We start from the raw sequence: 17587 nt of genomic DNA, 5'->3' as shown, positions 1-17587 counted from the left end.
GTATTTTCCCACCAATAGTATTTACTGTTAAAAATGTTTCAACCTCAAGCTGTAAATATAAACTGTTTTAAAGGATATTTAACCACTTGCTTACTGGGCACTTATACCCCCCTCCTGCCCAGGCCAATTTTCAGCTTTCAGTGCTCTCACATTTTGAATGACAAATGCGCAGTCATACAACACTGTACACCCAAACTAGATATATTTATATATTTTTTGCACACAAATAGAGCTTTCTTTTGGCGGTATTTAATCACAACTTTTTTTGCTAAAAAAACAAAAAAAGACTGAAAATGTTGAAAAAAAAAAAACAAAAAATAAAACGTTTAGTCATATTTTGTTATAATGTTTTGCAAAACAGGTAATTTTTCTCCTTCATTGATTTGCACTGAGGAGGCTACACTGATGGGTACTGATATTTGGCACGGAGAGGTGGCACCAATGGGCCAATGAATGATGGCTGAAGCTACAGGCATCATTCAGATATCGGCATTTTCAGCCGGCAATTTCCTACACCAAAAAAATGAACATATCGGTTGGTCAGCTGCTGGATCGTTCTTACGGGCGGCGAGAGGGGACACCCCCCCCCCCGCCCACCGGTGCTTCTACTGACTCACCTCTGCGATCGGTGAGTCGGAGAATGGATCCGCCAGCCCCTGGATGTCCACCATAGAGATTTCCGGCGGACCAGGTGGTCACCGGAGTCTCTATGATCGTCGGAGGCCGGGCACCATGTTATGATGTCACGCCCGGCCTCTGCATTAAAAAAAAAAAAAAAAAAAAAAGGCTCTGCCTTGGCTGGGAAGCCGTGGTCGTTTTTTTGTTTTATTTTAGGCTTCCCAGCCTAGAGGTGAGATGTGGGGTCTTACTGACCGCACATCTCACTGTAAAGTAGGTCCTGTCATGCCATATTCCTATTACAATGTATGTTTACATTCTTTGTAATAGGAATAAAAGTGATCAAAACATTTTTATTTTTTTTAAAAAGTGTCAAATTAGTAAATTTTAAGTAAAATTAACAAAAAATAAATATATATATATTATTTTTTTTTTTAAAGTGCCCCTGTCCCCATGTGCTCGGACGCAGAAGCGAACACATACGCAAGTCCCGCCCACATACGAACACAGTGTTGAAACTACACATGTGAGGCGTTGCCGTGAACGTTAGAGTGAGAGCAACAATTCTAGCCCTAGACCTCCTCTGTAACTCAAAACATGTAACCAGTAAAAAAAATGTAAGTGTTTCCTATGGGGATTTTTAAGTACCGAAGCTTGGCGCCATTGCAGAGCATGTGCAATTTTGAAGCATGACATGCTAGGTATCCATTTACTCGGCGCAACTTCATCTTTCACATTATGCAAAAAAAATTCTGAAGATATACTTTAAGGGAGTTCAGCACCTCTAATTCCTTCTCCCACCTGGAGGTACCTCTGTTGGGCCAAGAGACAGGCTCGCTGCAACAGTCATAGGGAGTTGGACTCTTCCCCAGACTGACATACTGAAGGACTCTCAAAGCTCCTGGCCCGAGCGCGCAGACTTGTACAGCTGGATAACAGATTCTGCTCTTTAAAGAGGAACTTTATTCAGAAAATTAAGACTTGCTAGATCACTTCAGACTGGCCTCTTCTGCAGGTATAGCTATGCAACACATTAATAATAAGTAAGTGTCTCTGCTCTTTAATATCCAGTAATACACGGTGGTCTCACCCTGCTCTGCACGTGCTCAGTTGCTCTCTATTTTTTGGGCTGTGTGCTAAAAATGAGAGCCGCTAGAGGCCAATCTGTTGACAGCCTAAAGATTTATGGCTGCTCAGGGGGCTCTGGGCTTTAGCAAAATGGCAGCCTCCAGCAAGAAAAAACAGGAGCAATGCTGGAGGCAATTTACAGCGCACACTTTGGTAGCATAATTATTGAGGAATGCAAGTTCCTTGCTAAAGAACATTATTCTTTTATTAAGTTGTTATGGGTAAATTTCCACTTTAAGGAAGCAAAAGGTGGATTCGGTCAATACAGTACTTTTTAACTTCTAAGCTGAAGCAAGTCTTAGTAATGACAAACGCGTAGATTTTATTTGTCCCAAACAACGGAGATGTCAGCCTATTTTTCCTTTTAACAAGACAGAGCGAGCAAAACAGGCAACTACCAACAAGTCTGGAACAAGTAACATCTTTTCAGTGTTGTCATCGGAGAGGTTTTCTGGAATCATTCATGGGAAGGACTTATTTGGCTGAGTCATGGAAACATTCCATGCAGGTGTTTACCATTTAAAGAATCAGAAAACTGAAAAACCGTCCCCCCGACTAATAAAGAGCTATTTATAACATTGGCAAAAGCGTAAAAGTTTCTTAGGAAGTGAGTTCTCCAACACTCCTCCTATGTGGTGTTATCATAATGAGAACCATAGTTGGAAAGCACAATTCTCAAATTTTTTTTCCTCAACAAGGCTCGGTTCACAGTGCTGAGACCTGAAATTTGCAGGACTTACGGTGCGACTTTGCCAGGCGACTTCCTGGCGACTTGAGTACTACTTGATGTGACTTTGAAGAGACTTTCAGGAAATGCCTGGGTAACCCTTCCTATAATGTCAGATCCAAACCACATCAATATAGATGATGCTCTGACTTAGAGGAAAACTTCCATTAAAGCGAAGTTCCACCCAAAAATGGAACTTCTGCTTTTCGGATCATCCCCCGTGTCACATCTGGCACCTTTCAGGTGGGAGGGGGTGGCAAATACCCGTCTAGTACAGGTATTTTGCTCCCACTTCTGGGCATAGATACCGGAGCCACCTGCAGGTATCTATGACACTTCTGGCGCCTCCCCCTCCCCCGCTGTCTTCTGAGGGACACACAGGTCCCAGAAAACAGCAGGGACCAGTGGGAACACGCAGCGCGAGTCGTGCATGCGCAGTAAAGAACCAGGAAGTGAAGCCGCAAGGCTTCACTTCCCGATTCCTTTACCGAAGATGGCGGCAGCACCCGAGAGCCGAGTGACAGATCGGCGTCCTGGACAGCCGAGTGTCCATATTTTAAAAGTAGTATTTGTAGCGGCTGACTTAAAAAAAAATAAAAAAAAAATTTGTCAGAGCTCCGCTTTAAAGTCTATGGGAACAAGTTGATTAGAAGTCGCCTCGAGGTAGTACAGGAACCTTTTCTAAAGTCAGAGCAACTTCAGTAGTGCTAGTTAAGACAGCTCTCATTGACCAACATGGGATTTCACGTCACACGACTTTAAGTCGGTTCTCAAGTCGCGGCTGTGTGAACAGAGCCCAAGACCCCTTTCACACTGAGGCAGTTTCCAGGCGTTTTAGCTCTAGAAATAGCACCTGAAAACTGCCTCCCGTTCATTTGCATGAGGGCTTTCACACTTGGGGCGGTGCGCTTGTGGGATGTTATAAAAGTCCTGCAAGTAGCATCTTTAGGGTGGGTTTGGAGCTCTGTAAAAAGCGCTCCAAAAATGCCCCTGCCCATTGAAATGAATGGGCAGCGCTTCCAAATGCCTTAAAAGCGCTGCAAAATGGGTGTTTTTTTTTTTTTTTTAAAGGTCACGTGACCTTAAAAAAAAAAAAACGCCCTTCTAGCGTCCGAAAAGCGCCGCAAAAGGGGTCTTGGTGTCCTAGTACCGATACTCTTATAGATGAGAGCAAGACTGCACTTCACCAAGGTGTCCATTTGTGGCATGAGACGTCCGCATAGTATCTAAAAGTTAAAGAATATGTACACCCAACATTTTATATTCCTGATCTTTTGCCTGCTGTCCTATGTACTTGTAGGAGAAAGTCTCCTGTTCTCATTGTATTGCTTCATTTATGCGAAATGCCTGGTGATCCTGCCAGTCCCTCTTCTTTCCTATTAAAAACTGATCACACTAGGCATGAAAGCACAGTGGACAGTTTTCTGACTGTGCTGGGAACTCAGCCTACTCTCCTCCAATGATCAGACTTGTGCTGACATGTCCCCCCCCCTCCCCCATCACTGGGAAGATCAGTCTACTGCCATTTCTCCTCCCCCAGCTCTTTGAGCTCCTTATGCAGCTGAGAACAGAGGGCATGCTATCACTTTAAAATATATTTATATTTATAATTTTTATATATTTATAATTTTTTTTGTGTGTTTTTTTTTTTACATGTATACACAAATGTTGTACCTTTCATTTCTATTTTAAAATGAACAGGTTGCTTTACAAGGGGAGGGTTTACATATACTTTTTCTTTTAACTTTAACTTTTTTTTTGATCTTGTACCTACAGGTAAGCCTATAATAAGGCTTACCTGTAGGTATAGTGAAAATCTCCTACACGGTTTAAGAGATATTCGCACTGCATGCAGCCGGTGATGCCACCGGCACATGCGTTCTGAAGCGACAGCATACCCGCATCCTTGCCTGATGAAAGGGACAGGGCCTCGGAAACGCGTTGCGCCGCCCTCCCCTGCCTACTTTCGGTCTTCGTACCCAGTCCGCTTTGCTCGTGGAGGCTCCTAACGCCACTGCCACCACACTGCCCTTGCTGTTGGTACCTCCCTGGGTTTCACGGCCACAGCTGAGTCCATCCTTACCACTGCAGCTGCACTTTGGCATGTCACATTTTTACATGTGTGTCTTGAATAAAATGTGTGTTGATTTTTACACGCACTGACCTGGCGCCCTTTTTTACTTCCCCTGCATGTTATTAAGGGATTTCCTGGTCCTGTCTGAGGAGCTACCGGCGACTGAGCGGGATCCTATTCACCCGCTCTTTCAGATGATTTACTGGACTGTATATGCACCTAGCTGTATACCATCTGGCACTGAGCCCTGAATTGATTGCTATATTTCTAAAGACAGGGTGTGCAGAGTTCACATAGTTCACTACTATGACAGCCCTTTTCGATCATTTCGTGTATTTTTTTTTTACACATCTAGGCGTTCTCGCGTTATTACGCGTTGTATTTTTTAATACGCGTTTATGCTGTTAACCCCTTCTTGACCCCAATATGACTTTAGAAGTCCAAAAATAAAATGCCCCTTGCTGTGCAGAACTAGGAATTGCAGCAGAAAACTAGGAGTGTGACTAGAGTGTGTCCCTAGTTCTCAGACCCGCTGTCAATCTGAAAAAAAATAAAATTGGTCACAGCATTATTGTCAACTGACACATGGGCATGCTGCCAAACTTGGTGTGGGTATTCAAGCAAAAATAAAATAAAAATCTGGTCACGAAAGGTTTAAATATATGTTTGACAAATTAACTCATAACTTAAAGCGACTGTAAAGTTAAATAAAAAAAAAATGAATATTGCATTTCTCAGGTCCCCCCACCAGTGCTCCTGACCCTTCCCCTCTGTCCAGTGCCCCCCCCCCCCCCATAGGAAGCCGCTTCCCATAGGGGCACTCATGCATGCTCGCTCCTGAACCCTGCTGCTGCATCCATTGACACAGACAGCAGGACTTGGCCCCGTCACTGGCTTTGATCGACAGCACTGGGAGCCAATGGCTCTCGGTGCCCCAGCAAAACCAGCCAGACCCGGAAGAGAGGGGACAAAAGAGCTGTAGACGTCCACATTGCGGGAAGGAATGAGGGGGGATGCTGATGCCTAAACATTTTTTAGCTTAATGCAAAGAATGCATTAAAGGAGTTGTAAACCCTCATGGTTTTTCCCCTTAATGCATTCTATGCATTAAGGTGAAAAACCTTCCGCGCTGATGCTGCCCCCCCCTTTTCTCACCGGAACCCGATCGTTCCAGCGACTAGCACTAGCCTAGCAGCTCCAGTCGCTGTCTTGAGTCCTCATTGGATAGATTGATCCAATCAAATCCAGTGACACGGGAGCCGGGGCTGAGTCCTGCTGTCTGTGTCAACGAACGCAGCAGCAGTACTCGTGAGCGCACCCGCAGGGGCGAGCCCATGGAAAGCGTCTTTCCGTGGGGCACCCGATAAAGAAAAGGAGCCATGAGCGCGGCCAGGGCACTCCAAAAAAAAAAAAAGAGGATCGGGGGCCGCTCTGTGCACGACCCTTGCACAGAGCAGGCAAGTATAACATGTTTTGTATTTTGCAAAAACAAAACAAAACTAATCTTTACACTTACAAAGGTAAAAAATGTTTAAAGGTCAAGTTCACCCTTTGTTAAAAAAAACAAAACACAACAACAAACACACGCAGGTAAAAAAAAAAAAAAAAGCTTTTTTTTTTTTATTTTATTTTTTTACACTGCAGTGTGTAAAGCACTGCACCCGCAATCAGCGGACTGCGGGTGCAATGTTAGGCTCCAGCGGACACTCAGTACAACTGTGTTACTGAAGTACAGGATCACTGGACTATGAGGATGCTGACCAGCAGCATTGCAGTCCACAGAGTACTAAAAGCTGTCTGCCGCAGTGGCAGAATGAATGAATGAATGAAATACTTGTATAGCGCACAATGCGAACTGAATCGCCTCTAGGCACATCCAGAAGGACTTGTAGTTCATTGACAGAATTCAGCCCGCTGTCATGGCGAGTCAGAGGTTAGCTGCTCCAAAGTAACATGTTAAATGTCAGACCCTAAATACGGGTGCAAAATGTTACAAAGAACTTCTCCTTTAATGCTGATCTAAGAACATCTTTTTTTTTTTTTCTTTTCTTTTTTTTACAAAAAAAAAAAAAAAGAAAGCACAAAAGAAAAAAAACGAACAGCTGCACATTTTTAGGAAAAAAAAAGAAGAAGAAAACTTGAATTTAATAATAGAACAAGTGTGGGTGTGAGTATCTGTGCGTTCAAGAAAGGACTGGAAGCTGGAAAGTAATTCGCCCCCCGGCTAGGCACCCTCCCGCAGCAGCAAGCCTCTGTAGAATACCTGTTGGTGCTGGTCTTTCGTGATAAGGTTCCACTTGGAGAGGCGGGTGGAGTCTGGTAAATGAAATTGTAATCGGAGTTCTTCAGATCGTGTATCACCTGTTAAAGCAGAAAATGAAAGAGGAGCGGATTATTTCTCACGAAATTTCAAGGCAGGAGGCTGCTGAGCCAGTCCAGCGAGGGCAGACGCTGCCAAGTTATCAGACCCCAGCCTAGTAATGTACACACTATATTATATTATTTTATATCTATATATATATATATATATATATATATATATATATATATATATATATATATATATATATATATATATATATATATATATATATATATATATATATATATATATATATACATATACACACACACACACTCACATACATACATATACACATACACACACACATAGATACACACACACACTGGCCACTTTATTAGGTACACCTGTTCAATTGTTTGCTAACACGGATTGCTTATCAGCCGGTGACTGTCAGGTGTTTTTCACCTTAAAGCATAGGATGCATTAAAGTGAAAAAAACACAAAGCTTTACAACCCCTTTAAGGGACTTTCAATGTGGCATGGTTGTGGGTGCCAGGCGGGATGGTCTGAGTATTTCAAAAACTGCTGCTGCACTGGAATTTTCACACACATAACCATCTCTCGGGCTTACAAAGAATGGTCCGAAAAAGAGAAAATATCCAGTGAGTGGCAGTTGTGTGGATGAAAATGCCATGTTGAGGTCAGAGGAGAATGGGCAGATGGTTAAAGATGATAGAAAAGCAACAGTAACTCAAATAACCACTCATTACATCCAAGGTATGCAGAATACCATCTCTGAATGCACAACACATTGAACCTTGAAGAAGACCACACCGGGTGTCACACCTGTCAGCTAAGAACAGAAGCTGATGGTCAAAATGTTGGCTGGTCTGACGAGTCTCAATTTCAGCTGCAACATTCAGATGGTGGGGTCAGAATTTGACGTAAACATGAAAGTATGGATCCAACCTGCCTTGTATCGGTTCAGGCTGGTGGTGGTGTAATGGTGTGGGGGATATTTTCTTGCCACACTTTGGGCCCCTTAGAACCAATTGAGCATTGTTTAAACACCACATCCTACCCGAGTATTGTTGCTGACCATGTCCACCCCTTTATGATTACAGTGTCCCCATCTTCTGATGGCTCCTTCCAGCAGGATAATGCTCCATGTCACAAAGCTCCAATCATCGCACTACTGGACAATGGATATAAGAGGCCACTTCAATGGCCTCCACAGTCATCAGATCTCAATCCAATAGAGCGCCTGTGGGATGTGGTGGAACGGGAGAGTCGCATCTTGGATGTGCAGCCAACAAATCTGCAATTGTGTGATGCTATCATGTCAATATGGACCAAAATCTCTGAGGAATGTTTCCAACACCTTGTTAAGCTTGCCATGAAGACAAAAGGGGGTCCATCCCGGTACTAGCAAGGTGTACCTAATAAAGTGGCTGGTGAGTGTGTAATTATATATATATATATATATATATATATATATATATATATATATATATATATATATATATATATATATATATATTTTTTTTTTTAAGACCAAGAACCATGATCATGGGTGTCTTACATGTGTGAAAAGTTTTTAAGTTAGAGATTTTCAGATTTCATACGGTTAGGAGGCAGATCAGAGGAAGGAAGATGGAGTTCACTCTCCAACAATACAAATGAGACCTCTCCATGCTCCCTGGACATTACACCCGCCAATGTAATCACCATGATTACACCTCCACTGCACTACTTACTAAATACAGATCTGATTAGGAACATCCAGATTTAAACAGACCTGTTATGCAAAGACTGTGAATCGGTGGCAGAGTAAAGGCTATTAAATTGGCGAGGAAATGCAAGCACCTCAAGGTACATTTAAATCCATGTAATGCCTGTTCTATAGCCCGTGAACAACACATTTCTGTGTATCTGAGGCACTTCTGAGTTCTGCTATTCAGCCCAACATGTCCATCAATTGCAAGGACCTCTTCACTGGATCCATAGGACTAGCACATGGGGTGGGATAGTGATGGCAGAGGCATAAAAAAATGCAGTGTATGGATCTATATGTAGGAGAAGCCATGCTGGGGTTTCCGATTTTCAGAGCACATTTTCCTTTAAAGTGATACCACTGACACTTGCTGCCGACTGTCACCCTGTACCACCGATGCTTGCTTATCACTGACGCTTGCTGCAGACTGTCGCCCTGCATCACTGACGCTTGCTGCAGACTGTCGCCCTGCATCACTGACGCTTGCTGCAGACTGTCGCCCTGCACCACTGACACTTGCTGCAGACTGTCGCCCTGCACCACTGACACTTGCTGCAGACTGTCGCCCTGCACCACTGACACTTGCTGCAGACTGTCGCCCTGCACCACTGACGCTTGCTGCAGACTGTCGCCCTGCACCACTGACGCTTGCTGCAGACTGTCGCCCTGCACCACTGACGCTTGCTGCAGACTGTCGCCCTGCATCACTGACGCTTGCTGCAGACTGTCGCCCTGCATCACTGACGCTTGCTGCAGACTGTCGCCCTGCATCACTGACGCTTGCTGCAGACAGTCACCCTGCACCACTGACACTTGCTGCAGGCAGTCACCCTGCGCCACTGACACTTGCTGCAGGCCGTCACCCTGCACCACTGACACTTGCTGAAGGCCGACACCCTGTAGCACTGACACTTGCTGCAGGCCGACACCCTGTACCACTGACACTTGCTGAAGGCCGTCACCCTGTACCACTGACACTTGCTCCTGTTACTTGCAGTCACATAACATGATACATTTTGGCTGGAGCTGCATTGTAACCAGACTGGCTAGAAGATTCTTCTTTCCTGAATAGTTAATGGAGAATACATACCTGTTCACTCAATGGAGGCAGTTTATTTGGCTCGGCTGTCAGACTTGTCAGGTCCTCCAGGATGGTTTGTAAATGAGTAATTTCTCCCAGCATCCCGATCTCTTCATCCTATTTAAGTACAGAAGAGGTTAACGCTGAAATGCAGGCCAAAAAAAAAGAAGAACGTTTTCCCTTGCACCCTTGCAGTGAGGATTTTTTAATTATTTATCCACACTTACAGCTGAAGAATGATTGTGTGATCATAGGAACAGGGGCCTCCTTCACCAAATCGTGCCCAATAACCCAGGATGGCAAACCTTAGGTGTTATGCCACGTACAGACGATCGGAAATCCCACCAGTTAACGTCCGATGTGAAGTTTTGGTCAGAAAATGTGACCATGTGTATGCTCCATTGGACTTTTGCTAGCGGGAGTTCCGCCAGCAAAAGTCCAATGGAGATTGGGAGCTGGGTCTCTATTTTTCGGTAGGAAAAAGTTCCGATTGGAAATTCTGAACATCTGTAGCAATTCCGACACGCAAAATTCCTACGCATGCTCGGAAACAATCCGATGCATGCTCGGAAGCATTGAACTTAATTTTCTCGGCTCGTCGTAGTGTTGCACGTCACCGCGTTCTTGGCGGTCGAAAGTTTGGAGAACTTTTGTGTGACCGCAAGTATGCAAGCCAAGCTTGAGCGGAATTCCATCGGAAAAATCATCCAAGATTTTTCGGATGGAAATTCCGCTCGTGTGTACGGGGCATTATGGCCAATAGATGGAGCGGTCGATCATAGGAAACAAAGTATTTATTATGATCGTCAACATCATCTAGTGGCCATACCAATGTGGAATCACTTTATTCTGCACAAATGAAAAACATTCAACCTGGAGAGAAAATAGCCAAATAAAGTTTTACTTTGCTGGCATTCACAGAGAATGAATGTACACGTCACAGGACATATAGCTCTACTTTTCTCTCTGTCTCTATATATAGAGGCGATTCAGTTCGCATTGTGCGCTATACAAGTATTTAATTCATTCATTCATTTATGCACCTCTTAAGAGTTCTCCATTAAATTGGAAAAAGCCACCAGACAGGACTTACCAGGACAGGCTTTAGGAAGGACACGAACATGCAGAAGCGGCCTCGTTCCTCTACCAGTGCTCTGGACACGGCTTTCTTCTCGGTTTCTTCCAGAAGTACGTACTTATCAGTCATATCCTGCAGAGCACTGTCCAGTTGCAGACGCACATCGTCTTTACCTGCGTGACAACAGAGACGTATTACAGACCAACATTGAAGGAAGATTCAACCCCTGACACTCATATAATACACAAGGCTGCAGAGAGCCTGTCAAGTGGGCAATTTGTATCTTTCAAAAGGAAAGCGCAGCAATGGTGCCTCCCAAGAAGAAAAATTTAATATATTGTAGTTTACCAGTCCTTAGATATGGTGGCTGCATTTGTTTTCAAATATAGGCTAAGAACATTTTCAGTAAGTACATAAATTAAATACCATGAATGCAATGTTCCTGTACTTTTCAGTGAGCTGAACTGAAAAGAAAACCAATGTTCTCTTCATTCTGCAAACTATTAATCTCCCTGACCCCCTACGTCCCTGGAACCCAACACACGGCCCACAGGCTATTGGGCCAGTTATATTGCAATGATGGAACGCTCTGTGTTCCAGCACTGAAGGAGATACTCTACTGTGTACAAGTCCTGTCCTGGAGAGGGCAAGAAAAGTGGCGCAGGAGCGTGTGATGGGTAAGTGATCAACAATCGGGAGGGGATAACACTCTCATTGGAGGGGGGATGGGGAGGCTTAATACTTACTTTGCCATAACCACCAATACGGGGGGTTAACTTTCACTGCCACGATCACCATGCAGAGGGGGAAGGGATTATCACTGTCATGCTTACCAATGCGGGGGTTTTTTTCCCTTAATGCTTTCACTATCGTGACCACTAATATGGGGGAGAGGGGGGTTAAATATCACTGCCATGACCACCAATATAGAGAGTATGGGGTGTTAACTTGCCAAAAACATCAATGCGGGGTGCGGTTGGGGGGTTAAATTTCACTTCCAATAACCACCAAAGCAGAGTTGGTGGGGGGTTAAATTGAACTGCCACCAAACACCAATGCAGGGGAGGGATAGGAGCGGGATAACTTTCATTGCCACTGACCACCAATATGGGTTAATGTTAATAGTACTACACCAATGCTGGGGGGAAATTATTACTGTCACTGACTCCAATGCTGGGGGGAAATTATTACTGTCACTGACTCCAATGCTGGGGGGAAATTATTACTGTCACCGCCACTGGGGGGTTGTTATTACTGCCACCCCTTGCTGAAGGTTATTATTATTGCCCCCACCGCTGGGGATAATTATTACTGCCACTGCCACCACTGCTGAAGGGTTTTTATTACTGGCACCATTGCTGGGGGTATTGTATTCCAACTTCTTCAGTGAGCATTGTGATATGCTGCAAAAAAAAATGCAGCAGGGCTGAAATCTTTGGGCATTGAGGTGCAAAAATCTGTCCTTATTGTGTGGCCCTTTGGCCACAATTGAGACCCTTTATATTTTTCCAGTTGACCACTACTGACTATATAATGGAAAAGAAGAAAGGAAGTCACATGATGCCCAACTATGGCTCCCCCCCCCCCCCCCCCCATAGATCCAGACATACAGTAAAGTGGTGAACGTCCTCGACATCCAGGGACAGGAAATGTGTTATTTGCAGGATTACCGTGTAAAGAAAAAAAAAAAAAAAAAGAAAGCAGGCAACACATCTAAAGACTGATAAGCTGCAATACAATACATTTTTGTTTCAGGGTTTAGATATACTTTACCAGTGTGGATGCCTGTGATGTTCCAGCAACCAATCAGAATTCAGCTTGCTTTAGTCTGATTGCTGGATCCTGAGTGGTTGCTGCTTCCCCTCGCGCTCTCATAAATCCCTGGAATTATTCTGGAAAAGTCACTTGTGGCAGCTAAAGAATCCGAAAGGAACAAATGGCTGGAATGACGAACCCCGGCATAGCCCTGACACAGCGGATACACAGCAGTTGTTGTTCTGTCAGGTGCTTCAGCAATCATTACCAAACAAAAGGCCAGACAGCCTGAGCCAGCCAAAGGAAAAACATTTACAAATTAAAGATATTTGGATTACTATAAAGGTAGGGTGGACAAAAATCAATGATAAAAAATACAAAAAAAAAATATAAAAATATCAGATTTTTTTGATTTTATCAAATTTATTTTAATAAAATGCTTTTGGAGTAAAAATCTATCTAAAAGTTTTCTATTTAAGGTACATAAATTAATTTTGTTTATTCAGCATGAAATAGAGCTTAGTTATGTAGCATGAGGCTGTATATATTCTGCAATATTTACATTTTTGGTAAACTCATTCACACAATTGCACAGTAACCATGAGATAAACCAAAGTTCAGGAATATTCATTTATCCCATTGTTTTGCGAATCTATGTACACTACAAACTGTATGATTGAATCGGTTCTGATATCGCTGTTTTACCAACCTGACAGCTTATTATTCTAAAATAGGAAAATTGTTTGCAAATATAAAAAATTCTAACTACAAGCAAGAATGAGGCCTTACATTTAAAGAGCACCTGTCATTTCAGATCCAACTTGGCAGCGCCCGTTAGCGGGCATCCACTCACGTCCCTCACGTTGTGTCACCGCCGCATCACCAGCCGTCCCATTAAAGTGAATGAGACTGTTGGTGACCAACAGCGAGTCAGAAATGACAGTTGCTCTTTACTAGCACATTATGACATTACCTTGCAGGGTACAAAAAAAAAAAAAAAAAAAAAAAAAGTCCAGTGGTTTACAACTGTTTTAATATCATCAAGCAGTATCACTCGGATGACAAAGAAATATCATTGCTTTTTTTTAAACTTTTTTTTTTTTTTGTAACAATATACAAGTTGTCATTTCTTAGCACAAGACATTTTTTTTTTCCCACACCAGATCTACTTTTGACCAAAAAAAAAAAAAAAGTTTACTGCAGAGAATCCTAGATCTGCAAATGACTTACCAAACAGCTGAAAAGAGAGGAAGAAACTAAGAATAGGAACAGACATCAAGAAAACTTCATTTTGTAATGTCAGGATTTGGAAAGTCTATAAAAGTCGTCTCTCCCCAGCCAGCCAGCATAAATATTTGTCACAAAATGAAAACTTGCAATGTTTTTCTATTACACAGCCTTTGGCCATTAGCAACCGCTGGAAATTCTGATGCGACAGGCTTGTCTGGAGTTGTCGAGATTTGGAGAAAGTTAATTAAACGCTTAAAGGGAACACACGCTAACATACACCCACGTGCAGGACAGGAATGATAATCGCTGCCTGAGAGGAGAATCTTTCGTTAGAAGGTTCAGGAACAAGTTAAAGCGGAACTTAACCCTGAATCTAAAAACTTGCGAGCAGGAAGGATTTTATTCCAGAAGAGGTACACTACAACTCCTCTGCAATAAAGTCTTCTCATCTTACTCCTTGAGCTGCAGAAGCATGATTTGGTGCAGGTAGTGCTTGAGCAGGAGTTATGTCATCCCAGGCAATCAATAGGACCCCGAACCTAGAAGAAGCCAAGCAGCAACACCATTCTAGCCAGTCAAAATGACAGAGGGCCTCAAAACGTGGAAGAAGCCAGACAGTTACGTCATCCCAGCCAATCAGAAAGGTCTGAAGACTCGGAAACCCAGGATACACCTAATCATTGAATTATCCCAGCCAATCAAGATGGAGGAGGATCCCAAACATGAACTGGGGGGGCCATGTCATTCCAGCCAGTTAAGATGGTCTGGGGACCCCAAACTTGGGAGAAGCCTGGGAAGTTATGACATACCAGAGAATCAGAATGTCCGAAGACTCTGAACCTGCAAGAAGTTTGGGAGTTCTATCATTCCGGCCAATTAAGAATGCTAAGGCCTCCAAATGTGGAAGAAGTCAGGGACTTGTATCATCCCACCCAATCAAGACGGCTGAAGACCCCAAACCTGGAAGATCCTGAGGAGTTACGTCATTACAGCCAGTCAAGATGGCCCAAGGAGCCCAAACTCCCAAACTTGGAAGAAGCCAGAGAGTTAGGTTATCCCAGCCAATCAGGATGGCCAAGGACACCAAATGTGGAAGCCGCCAAAGAGTAATGTCATCCCAGTGAAACAGGATGTCCAAAGACCCTGTACTCAGGAGAAGCCTGGAGTTATGTCATTCCAGCCAATTAAGATGGCTGTGGACCCCGAACGTGGAAGGAGCCAAGGAGTTTTGTCATCCCAGCCATTTAGGATGTCTGAAGACCCTGAAACCATAAGCCGCCTGGGAGTTTTATTATTCCAGCTAATCAAGATGGCCAAGGACCTCAAATGTGGAATAAGCCAGGAAATCATGTCATCCCAGCCAATCAAGATGGCTGAAGATCACGAACCCAGGCAAAGCTGGGCCGTTATATCGTCCCAGCCAATCAGGATGGTGAGGCTGTAGGGTGTTTCATTTTTTTCTGAAAGGGTGAACCTACACTTTAAGAGCATATGGTGGAATGGGCAATTGAATGCAATTGTGTATGGGTGTGTGTGTACAGTATAAATCATGACGACCATTCAGTTATGGGCTGGCAGAAGATTATTCTGCATAGACAGTCTGCTGTAAATAGAAAATGCCAATTCGTTTATGCAAACCATTAGGGAAGGCTTACCTATATATTCACAATACGTCTTATAAACCAGAAAAAAAAGCTGAAATAAACAGATTATGGTATGTTTTTTTAAAATCTGTGTTTGGTTCAAGAATGTGTCTTATCTCCGTCCCTGGGTCATCCTAGAACTAAGCAAAGAGCCAACGATAGCTTTGTTTTGGATTAAGCATTCAGCATAAAACAAAATGCAAGAAACTAAGAGCTAAATCAGCATTTCTGAATCTCAGAGGAAACTTAGAAATCATTTTAAGGTCTCAGGAATTCACCCCTAAACTTTATTCATCGGGGTCAGTGGGAAAAGCGTCCCTTTACATTGGTGGTAAGTATAAAGAATGCCCCCTTACACTGGTGAGCCACAGGAAGAATGCCCCACCCCTTACACTGGCGATTAGTAGGAAGAATGCCCCCAGTACACTGGTGATCAGAAGGAAGAATGCCCCCCTTACACTGGTGATCAGTATGAATAATAACCCCCCTTACATTGGCGATCAGTAGAGAGAATGCCCCCCCTTACATTGGTGATCAGTAGAGAGAATGCCCCCCCTTACATTAGGGATCAGTAGAAAGAATGCCCCACCTACATTGGTGCCCAGTAGAAAGAATGCCCCCCTTACATTGGTGCCCAGTAGAAAGAATGCCCCCCTTACATTGGGGATCAGTAGGAAGAATCCCTTACATTTGGGGATCAGTAGGAAGAATCCCTTACATTTGGGGATCAGTAGGAAGAATCCCTTACATTTGGGGATCAGTAGGAAGAATCCCTTACATTTGGGGATCAGTAGGAAGAATCCCTTACATTTGGGGATCAGTAGGAAGAATCCCTTACATTGGGGATCAGTAGGAAGAATCCCTTACATTGGGGATCAGTAGGAAGAATCCCTTACATTGGGGATCAGTAGGAAGAATCCCTTACATTGGGGATCAGTAGGAAGAATCCCTTACATTGGGGATCAGTAGGAAGAATCCCTTACATTGGGGATCAGTAGGAAGAATCCCTTACATTGGGGATCAGTAGGACGAATGCCTTCAAGAATTCCCCAAAGTATGCCTGCATCTGATCTATAACAGTAGAATGTTTGATTTATTTGATTCTGTTTGGACTCGTTTCCTACACACCACCACTGTGATGACTCAGTCTGTAATATACGGTGTCTTGGCTGTGCATGGACAAGGATGACTCCACGTGTAGGATAGCCTGTGGAGGGGGAGCCCATCATCCCCCTTCCTTGTAGAGTTTATGGAGATCGGGAAGTGATTATTTGTGGTCTGACATATCGGCATTGCCAGACGTCCTGGGATAACAGCTGTATTAGCTGCACGGGAATTCTGTGCTCTGTGAACTGCAGGGATTGCTCCGGCTTTAACCCGTCAGATAAGTCATCACATTTTTTGGAATTTGTTACTTTTAACACGATCTCCAACAAAATTCCCAAGGGAAAGCCACCGATTTTCTCATGCAGGACAGCAAAGCTACAGCTCCAAATGTTTCAGATAAATATTTAAATGATAACTTCCCTACCACAATGTGGAGCGATCTTCCAGCTGGAAGAACTACTATACAGTCCCGTCACTGGCCATAGGGGGCAGGCTGCATCCAGTGATACTAAACTCCTTCCTACTTCCTGTTAGAGGGTGGCTACGTTCGTTCTCTGTGGTCCCACTGTATGTAGGAATGTAGACACCTTCTCCTGCTCGCTCCAGCGATGGACTTGGGATTAGTAGTGAACATAGACCAGTGCACACAAACTCAGCCAACATGCATCGCTTGTTCCAAACAAACAGAAGTAAGGGGGGAAAGGACAGGTTCAGGAGCTCATGGAGACTATGGTAGTCTCTCGCATACACATACACGCAAAAATATAAAAATAAAATCGCTCAGATAAAAACACATGAAATCCGCTCTATTCAGCTGTGAATGAAGCCTTAAACTGCAATACAAAACACCTGCACTCAAAGCACATAGACCCTTGAAGCTCCAGAAAGCTCAACATCCAAAATCCCCTGTATTGTAAATGTGGCTTGCGGCCTGACCTTCCAAAAGCTACTTTCAAGGCAGAATTGTTTTTTTTTGTTTTTTTTTGGCTCCATAGACTTGAATAGGAACGTCTGAAAAAGCATGAATAATTTTTACACATTTTTTCAGGTGATTTTAGTGTGTCCTC

The 17587-nt window shown here is 43.6% G+C and overlaps 1 protein-coding gene across 2 annotated transcripts in view; it reads right to left on the bottom strand.

Moving 5' to 3' along the window:
- LOC143935253 (protein MTSS 1-like) overlaps window positions 1-17587 on the bottom strand; it is a 185492-nt gene that overhangs the window by 27609 nt on the left and 140296 nt on the right. For both annotated transcript variants that reach the window (XM_077458963.1, XM_077458964.1), the window contains exons 7-9: window positions 10801-10958; window positions 9717-9824; window positions 6811-6908 (exon numbers count right to left, since the gene is read on the bottom strand). In XM_077458963.1, coding sequence (XP_077315089.1) covers window positions 6811-6908; window positions 9717-9824; window positions 10801-10958 — 364 coding nt within the window. The remainder of the gene's footprint in view (window positions 1-6810; window positions 6909-9716; window positions 9825-10800; window positions 10959-17587) is intronic.

The sequence above is a fragment of the Lithobates pipiens genome, unplaced genomic scaffold (genome assembly GCF_037356315.1).
Source record: "Lithobates pipiens isolate NorthernLeopardFrog02 unplaced genomic scaffold, aLitPip1_a1.2 Scaffold_28, whole genome shotgun sequence".
NCBI lineage: Eukaryota > Metazoa > Chordata > Amphibia > Anura > Ranidae > Lithobates > Lithobates pipiens.
Note: the sequence above shows the minus strand (reverse complement) of the source record. Positions and strands in the feature narration are given on the sequence as shown.